Source organism: Acyrthosiphon pisum, chromosome A1 (assembly GCF_005508785.2).
Source record: "Acyrthosiphon pisum isolate AL4f chromosome A1, pea_aphid_22Mar2018_4r6ur, whole genome shotgun sequence".
Taxonomy (NCBI): domain Eukaryota; kingdom Metazoa; phylum Arthropoda; class Insecta; order Hemiptera; family Aphididae; genus Acyrthosiphon; species Acyrthosiphon pisum.
The window spans coordinates 112,497,604-112,519,866 of record NC_042494.1 but is presented as its reverse complement, the minus strand read 5'-3'; the positions used below and the strand labels follow the sequence as shown (position 1 = coordinate 112,519,866).

Below are 22,263 nucleotides of genomic sequence, written 5' to 3'. Positions count from 1 at the left end.
CTTTTTAGTATATTTTATTTTTAACGCGAGTTATGAGTATTTTAAGATGTATAAAAAAATAAAAAACACACATCATTGTAAAATCAATACATTCATCGTTCCACTCAGAATCTAAAACCGACAAAGTCTTACCACTCTATGGTAGGTTTAGTTAGTACTTAAACTAGGTGTACCTTGTAACAGGTCGCTGTAGTGGTTTTTTTTTAAAATTTTAATTCAATAATACATTTTTGCATCCTAAATATGTTTCTTAGTGGAAATGTTCTGTCTGCATATATGTCTAAGGATATTTTATAATTTACTTGACCAGGCATACTATATTTAGTAATATGGTTGTTTAAAATAATTTTTTCACTTAGGATAATATATAATTAATTGTTACAATACTATCATATATTATTAACTTATTGGTCAATACCATAGAACGATCCATAGTGTCTTACAACTGTCAATTATTCTCTATTATTAGTCAAATATTTTTAAAATGTATATTTGTATGGAAAATAATAAATAATAATAAACTTGAAAACAATCAAAGTTTTAATAGTAGTTAGTTAAGTTCCCGGAATTTCATTTTATTTTTTTATGTATACAATTTAAATATAAATCTACTTATCTCCTTCAAAATATCGTCCTTCAACACAGACATACTTACTCCAACGACTTTATAACTGCTGGAAACATCTTTGGTATCCCTCTATTGGAATGGCCCTGAGATTCGCTGTCGCGTTAACTTTAATGTCTTCAATCGTCGTTCACCTTTGAGTCCAAGTTTTAGATTTGGAAACAGCCAGAATCACATGGAGCAATGTCTGGCGATACGGGGGTTGTGGAATTGTAGACATTTTTTTATCCATTCAAAATTGACGAACTGCAAAAGACGAGTGGCACGGTGCATTGTCATGATGCAAAAGCCAATCATTTTCCCATTTTCTTTGCCTTTTTCGCCGAATTGAATCTCTTAAACGCTTTAAAACTTCAATATAAAAACTTGAGTTGACTTTTGTCCATTAGGTACAAATTCCCAGTGAACTAACCCTTCATTGTCGAAGAACACAATCAACATTACCTTCAATTGTGATTTGAAAACATGTGATTTTTTTGGCCTCGTTGACGTTGTTGTGTGCCATTCTGATGACTGCAATTTTGTCTCTGGGTCATAAGCGTAAACCCAAGTTTGATCTCCTGTAACAATTTTTGACAACAAATCTTTTTCATTTACGGAACGTTCGAAAAGTTCAGCGGCAATCAATTTTCTGTTTTCCATTTGGTCTTTGGTCAAAATGCGTGGAACAAATTTTGCACAAATGTGTATTCCTAAATCATCCTTCAAAATGTTTTGAACTGAACCATACGATATTCCTAATGCATTTGCCATATCTTGAATGCGTAAAAGACGATCTGATCGCACCAAATTTTTAACTTTTTCGATTGTTTCATCATTTTTTGAAGTTGACGGCTGGCCACTCCGCTCTTCGTCTTCGAGTGACTCTTGACCATTTTTTAACCGTTTAAACCAATCATAAACAGCTGTTTTCTCTAATGCTTCATCACCATAAACTGTTTTTAAACATTCAAGAGTTTCTGCAGCAGTTTTTCCTAGTTTAAAACAAAATTTAATGTTAGCGCGTTGTTCAAATTTTGACATTTTGAAAATATGTGTAAACGATTACGGCTCACATGAGACTAATGTAATTTTAACGACAAAACCTACAGATAGCTAATAATGTCTACTCTTAATTCCAATAATTAGATATTTGATAAGAAAAATTGTTTTTTTTCTTTAAATAAATTCCGGTAAGTTTTTGATCCTACTACATAATTTGATAATTAGTAGAGTTGTGAGTGTTGTGGACCATTACGATTTACGTACCTTTCATCATTGATTAAAGTAGATACCTACAGTATAAGTACCTACAGTAATTCATTTCAATACATACATTTATTGAATTACTATGTAATTTGTTAATTTTAATAAAAAGTAGGTATAATTATTAATTTTATATGAAAAAAAAGTAGCGGATTTTTAACTAAGTTAACTTATAAAAGTTAAAAAAAAATTAAGGTAACTTTTAACATTAAGTTTAACTTACATTTTTCCATATTAAATTAACTTAACGAGTTAAAAAATAGTTAACTTGCTCAGTCTTGGATTTTTACCAGTTTTCACGATGACTATTTAGCTACTATAGTATTGTATGACCATTGTAATATGTTGTTTATCTTAATAACTCAAGTTATGTATACTTTGCGGTAATAAAATTAAATAATACTGTATATAGGAGTAAGTATGACTGGTATGTCATATTTTCCGTTAGTTAACATACTAAATACCTACATACAGTTTTTTTGATTATAGCATACTACAAGAGCAGGTACTTTTTTCACTCTTGAAAATGTATTACTAAAAACTACACTTTATAATATTGAAGGACTTTTTAACAAAATAAAATATTGTAAAATCAATACATTTATTGCTCTGCTCAGAACCTAAAATCCAACTAACTTATGTTAGTGTTTAATATTTACAAGTCATTAAGTAAGGGTAGTGGAGTAATACTGGGTGAATCCTTTAATTAAATAATCATGTACTTTTTTTTTTCTATTACCACTTATTCTTATTGTTCCTAAAGGAACAGATTGTATATACCATATAAATAATAAAAAAATATTAATAAGTGGGAAAATCCAGTTAAATGTAGTGGTGTATTTGAATAAGCCTATCTTTTTGTAAAATATATTTTATTAGTAATTATTAATAAGCATTAAGTAATTTCATTTTTATATTTATCTAGAGTTTTAGGGAAATTTGGTGGTGGTAATCGTAAGATGATGACTGAACCTCAACGACTGGATTATTCAATGCATAGACAGTCAACAAAACCAGCTATTATCATTAAATTTAATGAACATACTGAATCAGTAACATTTAATGTTGATATGGTTTGTAAATATTTATATGAGTATAATTAAATTTAGTTTCTCAAATATATTTTATGATTACTTTAAGGCTATTGAAACTGCTGCAGAATCACTTAAAACATCAACTGATCCATACTATCGTAAAAAATGTTGGGAAGTAATAAAATCATTTTTAGCGGCATCTGTATTATCAAATGACGATAAATCAGTTTTAATGAAATTTTTTTCTCATCCTAGGTGAGTACATAAGTTGTAGAAATTAGTTTTTAAAAAATAGACCTAATGTTTAAATAATCATTTAAGTTTCAAAGAAGGAAAAATATCAAACTTCCACTCGACAGTTTACAAATATCCAGATCCAGTTGTAAGAAATACTTATGTAATGGCATTAAATGGTAAACATTTTTATCATTATTATTTTAATTTGTTTATTTATATTATTATGTTACAGAAATTATTTAGGGATTAACTGATTCATTAAGATTTATGATTGACTTGTTTATTTGTGATAGGTATTTTTGTCAGTGCAGCAGTTAAAGAACTTAGAGACACAGCTTTAGGAACATTGCTTGATGTTGTAATGCGCTATACTATGGTGGCAATTTCTCAACAAGCAGGACCATTAGTAAACAGTGAAAAAAATGAAAAGTGTTCATTTGGTATGGATCCACTAGTATTAATTGACTCAATGGCAACTGTTATGAGCTATCAAGAAAAAGAACTTTTAAAACCGGCAAGATTGGCTCTAACAATTATTTTAAACACGGCTACAATTATTATGGGATCCAAAGAAAGAGTAATTAAACATTAATTATTTTAATATTATTCAAAGTTATATTAGGTTATATTTGCATAGTTAAACAATTGTATTTTTTTAGGCATGTCAATTACCTTATATGGAATACATGGTTGATAAGTTATGTGCTTTATGTTATGATCGTGCTTGGTATACAAAATTTGGAGGATGTTATGCAATACAATTTTTTTATAGCAGCATGTCTTCACAATGGGTGTTTGAACATTTATATTTATTTGTTAAAGCACAACTCTTTGTTATCATGGATTTATCTGGTGATGTATGTCGTATGAGAAGATAAACATTTTATGGAAATACTTTGTACTTACAAATTATTTAATATTTATTTCCAATAGGTTTCTAATGGAGTTTTAGACGAAGCTAAAAAAAATTTAGAAAATATGTTACGGAAAGCAGCATCACCTCTAGATCAGAACTCGGGTTCTCAACTTCAAGCTTTACAGAAAAAGGCTATACATGAAGTTACTTATGAACTAATTCGTCAAGTAACAAGTCCTAATGATCTACTTAGAAATCATGTATGTATTTTATTATGTATTGCATATATTTATTTAAATATAATCCATTTCAATTTTTTGTTAAATAATTGGTTTATAGTCCACACATTTATTGGGTGTGATAGCATCTGCTCAAGGAATCACTGTAACTCAAGTTATGGAACCGCATAAAGAAGGGTTATCAGAAATCATACCTCTTAGAAAGCATTTATTACGTCATCAAGGATTTAAAGCACAAATTGGGATGATGGAAGGAAACACTTTCTGTACCTCTTTATTACCTCGATTATTTACAATAGGTAAATTAGTATAAATTATGTGGAGAAAGTGAATTTTATCTTATGCTATTGATTAATTGTTACTTATTCCATATATTATATTTATTATTTCTACAATCAATATTCTTTAGACTATCCACTGATTTTTATAAAAATTAAACATAATATAAATCAAGTGATTTTTGGTTGATTATTAACTATTCTCATAATTTAAAAAATTTAATTATTATTTCGATGTTTATTTTCAATAACAGATTTGAATATAAAAGAACACAATTTATTTTATCATGAAGTTTCTAATCTTTGCGAAGCCAGTGATTCAGCTATGTCTAAGTTACCAGGATATAAAACAATGAATCCAGGACAAATGTTATTATTACGTCAAGCTGGAATGAGAGCGCTTGCTGCTTGTTATTATATTCCTCAACCTGAAGTTAAAAGTAGAATTTTTCATGCTTTGTATGGTGCTTTAGATAAAAATAATCCAGATTTACAAGAAACAGCATTTCAATGTTTGAGAAAATTTGTTTCTACTTCACAAATTGATATGCCAATGGTAAGTAAGCCTAATTACAAAGGTTGGTTATTTATAAATTAACTATAAATTTTTGATCATATAATTATAGTTTTGGGTTTTTAAACATAGGTTTAAAACACCTTATATCCTTGTTGTGTCCATCTGTCTGTTAGTTATCAATACATAGTTATGATTGTTTGAAATAAGATTTTATAACTGCGCTTCTATTTAAATTAAATTCATACTAGCAAGTATTAAGAAATATCAAAATATGAGTATTTAATATAGATTCATGGTAGCCACTAGCCAATATTAAAAAAAAAATAGGTAACAAAAGGTTACCGAATAATTATTTTTAAATTGTATATGTAGTATAGAATTATAGTTCATTGCATTGTATTAAAATATGTTTAGAAACTGAGAATTTAACGAGTTTGCCTAGTGAGCTTTCCTAACTCTTCATTTTAAAATAAAAAAAAATGATCAAAAAATATATACTTAGTGCACACATTCGATATGTGTAATAAATATAAAAATGTTCAAAATCATAATTGATATATTATCATAATCATTTAATAAACTAAAGTGATAAAAAAAACCACTACATTTATATATTATTTATTTTAGGTCCACGAATTGATGAAGAAACAATTAGGAGATTTAGGCGATTATAGAAACTTAACTTTAAGTGGAACAAGGCGTTTATGGTATTTAGTTCAGTTGTTTCCTACCAGCTTTAGTGATATGTTTTGTACACATTTAATGGAAATAATGAAAAAAATGTTTGAAGTTCTAATCCAAACGAAAAAGGTAATTTTAAATAACCATCTAAGAAAATATTTATATATTTTTATCATACTGTAATCATATTAATATAATATCTCGGCATACATTATAAATATGTGTTATTTCGAATTCTAATGCATGCTTATCTTTAAGAAAAGGTTATTAACTTAATTTAAGATATTGTTAAAAATTGCTTTGAATTATAAGACATTAAGATCTTCTTCATATCCTCTTCCTTTGTCCTTCACTCCCAACTATACTACTTCGGGCACCATTGTCCTATACCTCCATAGAGATCTGTGTTAGAGCTGAGTTTCATCCAGATACTCTGATTTTACATATATAACTATGGGCTATGGGTCTAGTGAATTATTCTCCGAGTTGTTGTAAAATAAGTACTTACTGTACCTACCAACGTAAACTATTACTTGCAGTTCATTACCTAACCTCATAAACTCATAACTCATAAGTATTAGGTGTATTGGTCTACGGCATGCATGTCAATCACGCAGCTAATAAATTAGTGAATTTTTTTTTTTTATACATTTTTATGTGTGGTCTGTAAGCTTTTCAATATATTTGGCCCAGTTAATACTTTGAGTTTGACATGCCTGGCCTACGGCCTACAGAGATGTTTTGTTGATGATATTTTTTCTGCTTGTCAGGTCTGCCTTCGGGTTTGCCATCTTTCAAAGGTAGCAGCCCTATCTGTCACCCATATCTTCTTTACTTACACTTGCTATTTTCATAATATCATTCTCTTCTTTGATTTTCCTCTTCCTCTATTTCTTTTTACATTAATTTCCATAGTTCTCCCTAATTTTGTCTGCAATTGATACAACTCCTAGACTACTCCTAACAGGGATAGACTGTCCTGTAAGATTGTACGTCCCTGTACTACAGGGGGACAGGCCCTTCATTATTAAGAACCAAGGAGCCATAATTAAGAGATAGCACATCTTAAATCTATATTATCCTCAATTGTAATTTCTGAATTTAATGATGGAGTTATAATAATATATTATTAGTGTAATGTATTTACAGTTGGTATTATGATTTGTGGTAGATTATGTAAATATTATTCGAAATTTGTTGAATGTCTATCTATTATTAAAGAGTAAACTATGGGGACTTAAAATACAATGTAAAGTACAACAGGTGCTGTTTCAATTTAAATTTTGAAATAGATATTATATGAGTACAAAACTAATCTATATATTATATAAAAATAAATGTATGTCAGTGTGTGTGTCCATATTACCATAGCAACCAGTTATATATTATTATTTTGAAATTTCCGATGGAATGTTTTGTATATAAATGGCTGCCATGGTGATATGTAAAAAAATCATTTTTCAAATAGAGTAGGCAATTTTAATGGGCAACAAAGTGCACGGGATCAGATATTTGTATATATATATAGATAAATTAGACCTCTAGGCAGAATATAGGCAAATTCTTTAATTAAAAGGAGAGAGGACTAGCCCCGGGAGGTGCTCCAACAGGGTTTTGAGATTGCCGATGGAAATTTTTTTTTATAAATGGTTACCATGGATTGTGAAGCTATTAAATAATAATTATTGGTTGCCGGACAACAAAGTGCACGGGATCAGCTCGTTATAAAATAAAACATATTATTCATATAGAGTTGGTATTTTTAATGGGCAACAAAGTGCACAGGATCAACTAGTTTATAATAAGAATTATGTATATACATTTAATAATTTTTTACTTTCCATGATTCACAGCTGTGTTTAACCAGAAATACTAATTTCACTTCTGAATCTTCCTGAATGTGGGGCCTTCTATAATTGTAGGTCAGTAGGCTCTTACAGGCCCAATCTGCCCCTGACCCCTGATTAATTAATTTCTTATTTTATCTTAAAATTAAAGAAGCAAAGATATTTTCCTAAAATTGAATATTTATATTGTAACAAAATAATATTGTGTTTAAGTTGTTAAAGGTGTAAAATGTTTGTTTTACCTATAATTCATACATTGTTTTATTGATTTATACATGAAAAATAAGTTATATTACAAATATTTTCTATCTTTAATACTAATGCAACAAACACCTAACCTACCTGTAAAAAAGCCACAGACCCCCTCCAAAAAAGTCTGCCTATCAAAGTAATGTTATATCTACATAGAGACCAAATCTGCTCTTTCTTTACTTAATTACCTGAATTATACATAAATACATTCATATGCAGTGAATTTCTGTTAATTGTATTGTTTATCATTTGGCCAGTTTCTGATTTTGTATCTTTGGCGTTGTCAATAACTGAAATAGATTAACTGCTGTTCCCTCAGATGGTTATTATTATAATAAAAATACCTATGCGCTCTTTCAGAGGCGTTTCTCAATTATTAATCAATATAATTATAATTATCTAAACATTTTTATACTTAATAATAATAATATGCAGTAAATATGCTATACATTGCAGTCATCTATTTAATGTCACTTAGTGCCCCCCTACCCCCCAAAAAAAAAAATATTGAGAGATAAACTTATCATTTTAAATGGGTCAGTAAATTATGATTAATTTTTGCCCCTCCAACAATTAGAGCCAAGTGCTGCCTATGGGCTCACGGCAATGGAAGAGAACTTATGATAGCATGCGTTATTTTTAAATGGTGCTACAAATCAAATGGATTGACATAATTTAGACAACACATGCGGGTGTAACGATCTCTTAAATATACCATATAACATTCATTTTTTGTGTCTATTATTAACATATGCAATGATATGCATTATCATATGAAAAATATGTGATGTAAAATGTATATAATTTATTTCAGTATAAGGCAATATGCAGTCTTGTAAAGAATACTTTAATTTTGTATTCGGAATACATGTTCGAATAAATAAGAATTAAGGTATTCAGAATAGTTCAGATTCAAATAGTTCTTAAAAAATATGTTCAGAATACATATTCGAATACTTTTTAAAGTATTCAAATACTATTAGAATACATTTTTTCACAACTAGTTTTTGTCAGTTTTTGAATGGTTGGTAATTAACATTTATTATATAGTCATTAAAAATACATCGTAATCATAAGTTATTTATAAATTTTGACCACATATGATACGGCCGATATATGTCATACTGGATACAACACATTGATGTTTATAAAAATAATCATATCATGGGCCAATATTATATTTCGTTCAAAGAATAAAATGTTCATGATTTATAATATGTCTTGTTGCAAATTTAAAATTATTTTTCTGGAACGGAAAAAAAGTATTTTTTTAATGAATAAAAAATACTTTTTAAAAAAATTATTAAAAAAATATTCGAATACTTAAAAAGTTTTCAAATACTTTTATTCAAATACTTAACAAGATTGGCAATTTGTTGATGTCACCAATCAAATTTGTAAATGGACACATAATGGACACAAAAATAAACTTATATCTATTTTTTTTTTGTTTGGATACATCTTTATAAGCCATATATCTATCATCAATCAATCTTAGAATTTTGTCATCTAACTTATACATTATTGTTTTTTTTTTTTTTGTATTGAGCTTAAGTCTGGCAACTATGGCCATTAGCTGTTTTTATTTGTTTGTAGGGGGAGGGAACGGTTGGTTAAAACACGTTTGTATATGTGGCAAGGATTTGTAGCTAAAAATCCTGGGTTATCACCCATCCGGAAACTAGCAACACCGGCTAAAATGTACACTCAGAGCATTTACGCAGTTGAGTGTACGGATCGCGCCACACCAAGCCACTATTTAATGTTTTAAACTTATATATCAATGTATTTATTAAATTAGGAATTTCAAAGAGCGGGAACTATGAGTCAATAATGGTGATTATTATTGAAATGTATAAACAATTACCTGTTGCCAATTATAGGCACATTGAATCACTATGTAGATTAGTTTTGGATAGTGAAAAAAGTCTTCAGGTGAGCATACTATCTCCATTTCATACACCACTTTTAGGATGTTTGCTTAAATATCCAACTCAAATTGTACAACTATTTTTACAAGATAATCATATGAAGGTAAGAAATTGTTTAATTAAATATTTAAGAGGACACCGTACCTGCATATGTTGTCTTACTTTTAGGTAAAAACATTATCTGTGTTCTCTCGTTAGTTTTTACTATATTTTAATTTTTAAATGAGTTATGAGTATGTAAAATATTAATATTTGAAAATACTATTAATTTAATTAAAAATTAGAATATCATAAAAAACAAACGAGAGATCACAGATAACTTTCTTACCTTAAAGTTTAATGATAAGTTAATTCACTCTAATATCAAAATTAACAGCGCACCATTGAAACTGGTGAACGAAAATTTGCTATGTCGTATGGTTTTAAGACGGAGACAACATATGCGGGTATAATGTCCTTTTAAGACAAAAAGTATCTTATTTTAATGATTTATAAACAAGAATAATCAATAATTTTATAATTATTTTATGATATAGGAACCCAATTGGGTAAAATATTTACACATGATGATTGCCAATGAAAAATGTCAAACAATACGAGAAGCTCTTCAAGGTAGTGGACGTAGGCTTAATGAGTTAATTACAACTTCTCATTCAGGTGACTAAATACTATTTTAAATTTATTTACAATTAATATGCATTTACAATTATTATTCATCAATGAAATTTTTTTTGATAAATTTATTTAGATTCTTCTAAAGTTATTGAATATGAAACTGTTAGAATTATCAATTCTATTGTACGGCTAGATAAAAAATGGATTTATAATCAAACCGATTTAATTATATCTTTATCAGAACTATGGGCGTCTGAACACTACCAAGTAAAGAAATAATTATTAAATTAATATAAATAAAAATTAATTATATAATTTTTAAAGGAACATTTTTTGAATCCTGGATATCTTGAATTCTCTCACTGGAATGAGCCAAAAATGTTAGCAAAAGTGTTACTTCAGTATTTTATTCATAATCCTAATCAAGTAGATTTACTTTTCCATTTGATCAAAGCATTCTGTTTTAGATTTATATCTGATTTTCAGGCAAGTTAAAATTAAAAACTATTTTAAAATTCTATTTTATTTATATCAGTTTATTTTTTTTTTTAGTTCTTAAGAATTTATTTAGAAGAAACGGTTGCTAAAACCTTCTCTCCTCAATGGAAACGTACAGCATTCTTTCGTTTTGTCGAAATATTTCAAGATAATAACATGAGTAATCATTTCAAATCCAAAATCTTACAGTATATCATACTACCTTCTGTTTCGGCTAGCTATGAAAATAATGAACAACAAGCCTTAATTCATGGTACATCAGATCCATCAGATTCAACTGGAAACATTGTTACATCTTATATATATCAGGTATTATACTATTTTTATATTTCAAATAAATTCAGCTTTAATTTATGTGTAAATTAATTAATTACATTTTTTTTAGTTAATTGTACATGAAGTACCACCAGGAATCGGTGAAGATAGCATACGCATTCATCTATTACAACTTGGATGTATGTTAGTTGATGATTTTCCTGTAAATAAAGAAAGTGCATTTAGTCCAGATGGACTCTGCGAAAATTTAAAACGAGTAATGAGTTATGCTTGGCCATGTTTATTAGAAAAATCTTGTGTTGATCCAACTGCTCGTTACAGTGGCCATTTGTTACTGTCATACATAGTTGCTTCATATCATGTTAATAGCCGAATAATTTTACAAGGTATAAAAATAGGAAATTGTTTTGATAACAGATATATTATATAAGTATTAACATTTTTAATTTTATAGTATTTCATGAACTACTTAAAGCATATCATGTTGAAGTGAGAATTGTTGTTAGACAAGCATTGGATTTAATAACACCTGCACTATCTATTCGTATGAACAATGGAAATAAATTATTATGTCAGTGTACAAAGAAAATTATTGTTGAAGAAGCTCATTTGATGCAACAACTATTTCATGTGTTGCATTTGGTTGTCAGACATTACAATGTAATTTTTAATTAATCTATATTTATATTTAGTTACTTTTTTTTTTTTAATTAGTCTTAGCCTTAAAAAAAGTATATTTTAGTACATAAAGTAAAGATTCCACCTTGAGAATCACAACATTTGTCACTTATACTCTATTGAAGTTCCCAGACAGCATTTTGTAACAATAATATTATAGTAACGTTATACTAATATTATTTGTGATTATAATGTTAAAATAATATTATTAAACAAAAAATTGCAGTCTGGGTTAATAAGGTATCTTGGTGGTGATACACTTTTGATGTCAGAGCATTTTAGGGTGTATCTATGTTGCAAGTAACTGATTTCTCTCTCCAACCCATAAAGAGTATGTTTTAAAGGTCCTTTGTAAAATTTTTATTTTAACTAAAGTATTGAAATTAAAATTTAAAAACAATTCATAAATACATTTTTATATTTATAAAGAAATATAAATTATTAAAAAAACATTTTTTTATTGATCTTAAACATTGGTAACTAAGGCCATTAGCATTTTGATTGGTGGGTGGGGGGTATGGTTGGTTGAGGAACATGTACATATAGGGTGAGGATTTGTCACTAAAAACCCGTGTGGTCACCCATCCGGGTTATAGCAACACCGGCTGATACTGTCCTCAGAAGACGTTAGTGACATACCAACCACCGAGTCACACCAGGCCCCTAATTAAATTTCGTTTGTTAGTGCTACATGTTAAGTTGTTATTTTATAGGTATATTATCCAATCAGACATAGACTTATTCAACATATGTTAAATGCAATGCAGAGATTAGGTTTTATGTCATCTGCCACTTTTGAACACAAAAAATTAGCTGTAGAAATGGCTGAAGTTATTATAAAATGGGAATTACAGCGAATTAGAGATGAAAATAATGCAGCTGAGGTAAATGTATCAAACCATTATAAATATTTATACGGTCTTTGCTTTTCCCTTTTTCTTGTTTGTAATTTTCAAATCAACTCTAAGGCAAGTCTTTTTTTGTTAACATCGGATAACTTGTTTCTGTTATTAGCCAAACCAAATTTACAATAGTTTTATATATATATTATATTACAGTTATTTTTTATTTCTGGTGAATTTATAAGATGTATTGTACCACAATTTTAATATTTACACAATAATATTATAATTTTCATGTTTGGCAATTATTGTAATCATAACCTATGAACTATCATATTTATTTGTTGTCTTTTTTAATATAAGTTGAGTCATTCATTTGTTGTATGTATGATATTAAGAATTACAATTGTTCAATTAGAAAATTAAATCCATTTTTAATTAGATATGAAGTAAACAGAAAGGTAAATTTTGGGCACCACAATTCTTAGCCAAATCTACTCCAGACATTATTTCAAATTTTCCCGTTTTCTTGTTTTTTTTTTTACTAAATTATGTATACGAGAGATGGCAAATACATAGTGCACAAACAATTTAAATACTTATTATATTAAATTTTATTTTTAATAATGAATAATATACAATAATATACCACAATTCTTTTCTTTTTTGTATATATAAATATAATATTTTACATAATTTAATGGCACATGGGAAAAAAATCAGTTATTATCAGTTAAATTTTTGACGCATATCTTCAGAAAATTTGTCATCCCCAGTATACCATTTTAATAACTGCAATTTTTAATTATTTTACTTTTATTCCTAATCTCAATTTTATTTGTTTATCACAACATCATTTGTCCATACGTTATTTGACTCATTATAATATGTTTTTCAATTTCTCTTACTCTTGCATATTACCTAACTTTAAAATAATATAATTAAATGCTTTTTTTTTTATTCTAAACTTTGTTCAACCTAGTATTGGTGTACATTTATAGTATACTTACAAACATTATATTATATATTTTAGAATTCTATGGAAGGATTTGTAAAAAAAATTAAACTTGAACCTTCAGTCCTATTACAGTCGGATGATAATGACAAAGATATACCTATTAATAAAAATGATTTCGCAGTTGTTTTCAACTTTTTAGCCAAAATTTCTTGTCAGGTTTGTTTTTTAATTTGTATGGTTTATTAATAAATTTTAATTATTTATTCATTTGTGAACAATTTCATAATTTTAGGTAAATGATGGTGTTGCTGGAGGTTTGGCAGAACTACTATCTAAACGATGTATTGCATTATTAAGAACTGCTTTGAAGTCAGAAGCTTTAATGTCGAGATGTATTGATACAATCAAATTAGCATGGATGGACAAAACATTTTATGCTGTATCAACTTTGGAACCAGCTGCTAATAATCCTACTACTGCCATGTCTGTTGCAAATATTGCATCAGCGTTTGATGTCTTAACATTTTTTTTATCGACTTTACCAAAAGAACAATTTTTAATCGCAATCAAACCACTTCAAAAAGCATTATATGAATGCATTAGCACTACTAATATGAAGGTAATTGCAACAGTAATATATTTATTATTACATTTTATTTTGGATACATGTTGTTGTTTTAGATTGGACGAATGGCACATGCATTTCTTACACGTTTAATTTATAGTTTTCCTATGATAAAACCTTATCTTAGTGAACTTGAAGAACTATACATTTTAATAAATGTGGTATGTTATTGTATTTATTACAATGTGTTAATATTATAAAAATTAATTATTATATGTAAATTTCAGTTAATTGATGAAAGTTTGAACAATTTTGAGAAAAATATATCTCAAAATTATAATCGATTTTTAACATGTGTAATAATGTTAAAGGCTGCCAGTGCTAATAATGCAGCTTTTATTGATAACTTGTCTTCACGATTTGTACATGTTCTACAAAAAGTATGTCGTGAACAGCCACAATCTACAAACACTGAGTCTTCAATGGGAATAAGTGAGCTAGTTATTCAAAGTTTAGATTTGATGAAAAACAGAGTTACAAACATGCACATTGAAACTCGAAAAACATTTATTGGGACTATTCTTGTTGGATTGATTGAAAAAACAAATGATTCAAGAATAATGAAAACAATTTTAAAAGTATGTTTTATGTTTTTTTTTTTTTTTTCTCCATTACAAATAATACAAAAAATGTACAATAAGAAATTTACATTGAGGAAAACCAAAAAACTTCTCAATGGTGGTGGCACACCTACTGGCTACTGACATTTTATTTTTTTTTTTTTATAAATTGAATTTATTATCATAACATCAAAGGTAAAAGAGTTCTCTTCGGCACTATCTGTTGATACAATGAAGGGAGTTTTAGAGGAAAGATCATTATTATTATAAGTGGATTTTAATATTTACTAAAGTTTTTAGATAGGGGACATTACACATTGGTTTGTTGGGATTGTTAATAGCCTATCAAAATATTTTGTTTATTGTTAAATTAAATAAAATAAATTAACATATAAAAACATATAAAAACATTTTAGCAATAAACAGATAAACTATACTAAATAAATCAATCAAAAATATATCAATAAATAAATACTGATTAAAAAAATATAAGGTCCCCGCTGAATACAAAATGTTGGTGTAAAAATATATTTTGTAAAGCTCAATAACTAAATTAGCGCTATTGCTTAAGAATCTGTAAATGGGGCATATTTTACACTAAATTATTTATATAATACTATAAAATTAAATAACTTGGTAGTCTTGGTTCATATTTATATTTATGTTGTTTAGTTTGATATTTTTAAATATAACTAACCAATCTATTATAGTAGAAAAATGTCTAGTTTAATATTTAAATACAAATATTATTATAAGCTTTAATTATTATATTTTAGATGTTAGAAGAATGGATGCATAATCCTCCAAATGAGGGACCTAATTTGCGTGAAAAATCTATACTATTGGTAAAAATTATGCAGCATATTGAAAAAAAGTTTCCTGATCTAAATGCTCAATATTTAGATATTATTATTCACATTTATAGGTAAATTTTTTAAATCTAACAATTTTTATGTCGGAGATTCCATTTATACTATATAAGAATGGCTATTTATAATTAATACCAACATTGCATTGTGAATTATTATTATTATTAAATAGTAAACATAATAATAAACTATTTCAATCAACATAATTTTCAGAGATGAGGAATTACGTAATTCAGAACTTGGGCATAAATTGGAAGCAGCCTTTTTAAGTGGTTTACGATGTTCACAACCAGCTGTCCGTGAAAAATTTTTCACTTTATTCAATCAACAAATTAATACCAGATTGCCAGAACGTTTGTTATACATAGTGAGTTCACAAAACTGGGAACCAATGATGACTCATTACTGGATAAAACAATGTATTGAATTATTATTAGCTACAGTTGATTCAAGTATGAAACTTTATCTTATAAATTAAATTCAGACAGTTTTTACATTTTTATTTTTTTCTAACTATGACTATTAAAATTAATATTATTTCTAAATGTGTTTTAGATTTATCCGTGACATTAAAAGATTCAAATTCATCAACTTCATCAAAATTACCAACAATTAGAGAATTAGTCAATAACTGTGATACTTCATTCATTGAAGAAATTCTCAATACTAATGAAGATATTGGAGTCAAATCAGAGTATGCAATGGACACTGATCAAATAGTGACTGATAACATTGAAGTTGTTGAGGGTGGAAAATTAGAACCATTGATTAGCAGACACATCAAATTTATGGATAATCTAGAAGCGATGAAACTTGGAGACATCTGTTCAGCCATAGCTCAACTGTGTCATATGGATTCAAGTTTAGCTGAAAAAATTTGGCTTGTGTTATTTCCTGCAATTTGGGAGTCATTAAATTCCACACAAAAAACTGTAATTACTCCAAAATATTTTAATGCTATAACTCAGACAGCATTTTGTAATGATAATATTATAATAGTATTATAATAACGTTATACTAATATTATTCGTTATTATAATGTTATAATAATATTATTAAACAAAAAAATGCTGTCTGGGAATACCATTAACTATGTGTATATTTTACATGTATTCATGTATATTAAATCATCAAGTAAAATTGGTTCTTTATAAATTTATTATTTTAGATATTATTACCTGAAATAAATCAATTTATTGTAAGTGGTATACACGTTGTTCAAAGAGATGTTCATCCAAGTGTTATATCTACATTCTTTGAAGCATTATTTCAATGCCAACCAAAAATACATTTTAAACCAAGTGTCATGTTGTATATTGGTAAATCTCATAATTTATGGCACCGAGTAACTTTGTCATTAGAAAAAATGATGATAGATAATATCTTTGAAGTAACGAAACAAGATTGTTATGAATTTGAACCAGAAATATCTCCACAGAGAGTATGTTATACACATCAATTTTTAATTAAAATGTTTGCCTTATCCTAAATATATGTTTATAGGATGTCATTGATACATTAGCAGAGATGTACAAACAGCTTAAAGAAGAAGACATGTGGGCTGGTTTGTGGCAAAAACATGCTCAATATCGAGAGACTAAAATTGCTCTTGCGTTGGAACAACAAGGGTTATTTGAACAAGCTTTATCTACTTATGAATCTTTAATTGAAAAATATCAAAGCGAATTTTCCAGTTCTCCTGCATCAGTCATGATTTTAAGTGAAGCACGCTTATGGGAATCACAATGGATTAGGTTAGTAATTAATTCCAATGAAATATATTTATATACATTATAACATTATATGTTAAAGATGTTCAAAAGAGCTCAATCAGTGGGACATTTTACTTGAATATTCAAAACTTAATGGTCATCTCAATCCATTTTTAATACTAGACAGTGCTTGGCGTATACCTGATTGGCTTGTAATGAGTGAAGCTTTAAGTTGTGTTGATAATACATGCCCTAAAGAATTTTTGTGGAAGGTATTGTAAAAATATTTTGTTTTATTATAATTTTATTATTTTCAAAAGTATTAACATTTACTTTTATTTATTAGATGTATTTATACAGAGGGTTTTTGGCAATTTGTCATCCAGATGAACCAAATTTACCATATGTTACTCGAAATGTAGAAATGGCTAGCATACATGTAATTAGAGAGTGGAGACGATTACCACATATTGTATCACATATACATTTGCCATATCTTCAAGCCTCCCAACAGGTAAATAAAAAATAAAATAAATATATATTATATAATATGGATCAATGCAACCAATGACACATGTAGTATATGAGTAGACAATTATTAGTATTTTAATTAAATTAAGTAACTAATTATTTAAATGAGGAAGCTTTATCATTTAAAACCTAGTAATAACTTTGATATTTCTATATTTTATTATGAAAGATATTTTACTTTATACATACTTTACATAACTTACTAACTAAATAATTCTGCTATTCTGCATTTTTTTTTTTTTATTAAATAGAACCACAAAAAAAACTTTGTTTAAAAATAATGTTGATAATGATTTTTATTAATTTGACGAAAACAATTGTTTTAAGCAATAGCCATTGTAATAATAGTATTACATTTTAGTAGGAGTACTGCCTCTAGATGATTTCTTCTCAATCTCTTTTCAAATTATTATAATACTATATGCCTCGATTAAACAAATTGTACCATTTTGTGTGCCTTAATTATTTGGGGAAAAAGGTTACAGAGTAATTATAAGGTTACTATGTTTTTAATTCTATTACAGATAGTATTGCTACCAATTAATTTTATCTATGATATTGTTCAGCCATTCGTAAATGAGTATATATAATTAAATTTTTTAAATATTTGTGAAAAACAATTAAGTACAAAGATAATTTGTTTATTACAACAATAAGAAAACTATAATTATGATAAATATTTTCATTTAATCAATACAATAGTATTTATTACCTACTATAATATTAGTACAAAACTAAAAATATGAATTTTAAAATTCTTTAATAGATAAATAAGATCTTGATTCATCTATGTACATCAAATTTATTTGTATTATGGTTTATAAGTACAATTTTAAATTAAAGTAGAATATGAACACAATTACCTAACTAATGTAATATAATATGCAATATTAACAATTTTGATATTCTACCCAAATTAAAAAATAACCACTATTCTCACTTTACTTCTTCCAGTAATTATATCTATGTTTAAATTTAAGATCAGACTTATTTAATACTTCATATAACTTTTTATAATGCAAACATACACTTTGAAGTATAGTAAATAACTTAATTTAATAATTCAAAACACATTTATTTAGAGTTAGACATGGTTAAGTACCTAATTTAATTGTAGACTATGTGATATTGGTTAAATTATAGTTAACATAACAGTTTCTAACCTTATGTTAGTTGTAAAATAAGTAATTTTTTGAAAGGCTTATAATAATCAATTATATACATTATCCAATATAATGCTTAAATATATTAAACTAACCTAAAAATGGTGATAAGTATTAAGTAGTAAAAATATAAAAAAAAGTCTTTGATACATAATGATTTCCATTGTTTATTATTATGACTATTGACTCTATTAAATAAATGTGTAGCAAGACAAGGAGAATCACACTCTCATGCAGTTTCATGTCAGCTTCTTCTTGTATTTAAGTTACTATATTTATTTTAAACGTTGACTAATATTCTTGTATATAATGGTAATTGTTCATATTTGATCAAATTGTAAGTAACTGAATCAACACCATCTGTATAAAATCGTTTTGGGCCATTTCTTAAATATTTCATTCTATTTTCATTTGGTGTTTCTTTTTCGTGTGTTAACATTGTATACCTTGATATAAATGATGGATATCGACAAACTCTATAGCCTCTATGGTAAACTCTGTTAAACAGATCATCATCTTCGCCACCCCATCCGTAAAACACATTTGAAAATCCATTAATGTCATGAAATTGTCTTCGTGTCATTGCAATAGCACCACCAAATATATTATAATATGGTAATTTATAATTAAAAACATTTATACTAGTACTCATGTGTCGTGGACAGCTTGTACAACCATAAATATTATTTATATTTTCTGGCATAAGATCAACATCATGAAAAATAAAACACCCAGCTAGAGAACGCATTGTAACCTCTCGATAACCAACATTAAATAATTTTCCGCGGTTAAATTCAGCATCAAATGTTTGTTCTATAACATATATTTGATAATGTATATTTTGCTTTTGTAAAAATGAATGCATATGATATAAAAATGTTTGAAGTTGTTCTGTTCGATTCCGATAGCATACTATGATTGCAGTATGATGTTGAGGTATACAATGTTTTGGCATCCATTCTCCACCTGAAGAAATAGATTGCTTAATAAAGTCTAATTGTGTACTGCTAACAGTTTTTTGGACATTTATAAGACTTATTTCTTCATTAATTTCAACTATTGGGCATGTACTAATATTGAGAAGTTCATATTCACCAGCACTGGTCTTGACTAAAAATCTTGGAATATCAATTGAGTTTATGTAAATTATTGATGGAAATAAAATAAAATATGCAACAATACCAATAACTAAAAAAATACTTATCACACTAACTCTTAAGATCCAATACAATAATAATTTTCTTTTAATATATTTTAAGATGAGATTCATTTTGTATGATTTATTGATACTATTCGTCGTTAGTCACTAGTAACTTAACATTAACAAGGTAGTAACTACAATTTAAAATTTAAAAGTCACATAATTATTAATTACATAAAATATGATTAATACACCATTAATTTATCTACATACTTATTAATATTATATCACAGAATAAAATTATTCGGATTATATTATTAATTATTATCTATCTAATTATAATTTTTAATTTTTTATGAACCATGATAAGGAAAAATACGTTTAAATAATTTATAAATATAACCTCAATGTTTATAATAATCGTGATAATAATTAATCAAAGAGACGGTTGTAGCCACGGTTTAAGATATACAACCGTGGTTGTAGCATACAACAATATTCTAGACAAGGTGTATTGATACACCTTGGTTGTAGATAGTACTATTTGTACCACGGCCATATGTGATTTGTACTATTTCACTAGCCGTGATAACAGACTTAAACCTATTTTAAATATTATACATATTTTATGCACATGTAGAATATAAAATATAAATGTGTAATCGACAATCGTACAAGTTTTAAAATCCAAGTAGGGTCATGGCTTCAAAAAAATGCATATATTTTCCAAAAAACACGAATAATCCCTAGGTTTAAAGTAACAACCCATAGCGTACGCAGCGCAACCTGTGGCCGTTTAATCGTGCCACTAATTTCGGGACTTTATCACATTTATTTTATATTTATGTCTATTATATCAGAAGCGGTCATGATTTAAGATCGTGGAAGCGGTTAAAGATTTCCCGATTGAAGATACTGGATAGTATTTTAAACCATTGAAGCGGTCAAGCGGGGTTTTATCTCTATAGTCTTGAAGAGTAAATCCTATAATATGCCTATACCTATGAATATTATTTATGGTAAACAGGGTCGGTGCAAGGGAAGTGTAAGTGTGCAACCAGTGCACCTGCACGGTGGTCGGGGCTCTACGGTAACGGAGCTCACTTCAGAAAAGCAAATCATTACTGAACTTATAATATAATTTTTTAAAGATAACATTTTTCAAACTACCATTATTGAAATAATAGTTCTGTGACATCCATACAGTTGTACATCGTACGTGTAACCTAACATTTAATTGAAATGTAATTTTTTAAATCCTATTTCAAAATAATACAACTGATATAAAGACATAAATTAAACCCAATATAGTTGATACTATAGCACGACTAAAGCTATACAGCTAAAAACGCCTATATATTTGGGCGGTAATCGGTAAAAAAGAACACGCAAAAAAGAACTATTTTTAAAAATATATTATAATTTGATTATCACAAAAAAAAAGTTATTGAGATGAAATTATTATTATTTAACAAAATTAAGTATTAATGATATCGTATCGTGTGTGCTACAGCAGTTAAGAAATTTTCATTATCTCTTTTACCGTTTTTATAATCTTCACATAATGTAACAAGTCTAATTTGCATTTTTTCATAAATAGTAGGTATGATTTTTTTATACATTTTAAAATACTCATAACTCGCGTTAAAAATAAAATATACTGAAAAGGATATGAGGTTACCTAGATAATAATCTTATCTTTAGATTTTATAAGAGGTCAACTCACTCTAATTTTTAAATTATCGGAGCTACACGTGTTCTGCTGAGCGTAAAATTTGCTATATTATGCACTTGTAAGACGGAGACAACACATGCGGGTATCACGCCCTCTTAACAACTTTGTTTAATTCCGAGGCCGCCCAAGGTGGTTTCACATACGATTAGCAAATCGGGGGATATTTTCAATGTTTTGTCCGAACAATATTCAATTCTAAGTATTTTTAGATTCTGAGTGGAACGATGAATGTATTGATTTTACAATGATGTGTGTTTTTTTTTTTTATTTATTTTTTTTTTGTGTCTGTCATCACCTTTTAGGACAGTAAAAGTGCTT

General features: G+C 27.4%; 3 protein-coding genes across 3 annotated transcripts; 1 reads left to right on the top strand and 2 right to left on the bottom strand.

Annotated features, from left to right (window-relative positions):
- Positions 1-970: 970 nt before the first annotated feature.
- LOC107884536 (protein GVQW3-like) lies at positions 971-1,880 on the bottom strand. The gene is made up of 2 exons (XM_016806879.1): positions 1,874-1,880; positions 971-1,599 (listed from the first exon to the last, which is right to left on the bottom strand). The coding sequence occupies exons 1-2, from the start codon at positions 1,878-1,880 to the stop codon at positions 971-973; spliced, it is 636 nt and encodes a 211-aa protein (XP_016662368.1).
- Positions 1,881-2,748: 868 nt separating this feature from the next.
- Positions 2,749-18,004, top strand: LOC100161777 (transformation/transcription domain-associated protein). The gene is made up of 28 exons (XM_029488063.1): positions 2,749-2,943; positions 3,011-3,159; positions 3,226-3,317; positions 3,435-3,718; positions 3,801-3,998; positions 4,075-4,257; positions 4,337-4,535; positions 4,769-5,070; positions 5,659-5,840; positions 9,611-9,845; positions 10,279-10,399; positions 10,491-10,624; positions 10,682-10,843; positions 10,910-11,164; positions 11,241-11,517; positions 11,586-11,791; positions 12,523-12,693; positions 13,685-13,825; positions 13,902-14,228; positions 14,291-14,395; positions 14,462-14,812; positions 15,571-15,719; positions 15,877-16,115; positions 16,219-16,595; positions 16,832-17,104; positions 17,167-17,417; positions 17,476-17,647; positions 17,722-18,004. Exons 1-28 carry the CDS (start codon positions 2,830-2,832, stop codon positions 17,902-17,904), a joined length of 5,832 nt encoding a protein of 1,943 aa, XP_029343923.1. The 5' UTR covers positions 2,749-2,829; the 3' UTR covers positions 17,905-18,004.
- A 685-nt stretch (positions 18,005-18,689) lies between these two features.
- On the bottom strand, positions 18,690-20,475 carry NV135 (beta-1,4-galactosyltransferase-like). Its single transcript, NM_001163255.1, has one exon. The coding sequence runs from the start codon at positions 20,337-20,339 to the stop codon at positions 19,350-19,352; it is 990 nt and encodes a 329-aa protein (NP_001156727.1). The 5' UTR covers positions 20,340-20,475; the 3' UTR covers positions 18,690-19,349.
- Positions 20,476-22,263: the final 1,788 nt, after the last annotated feature.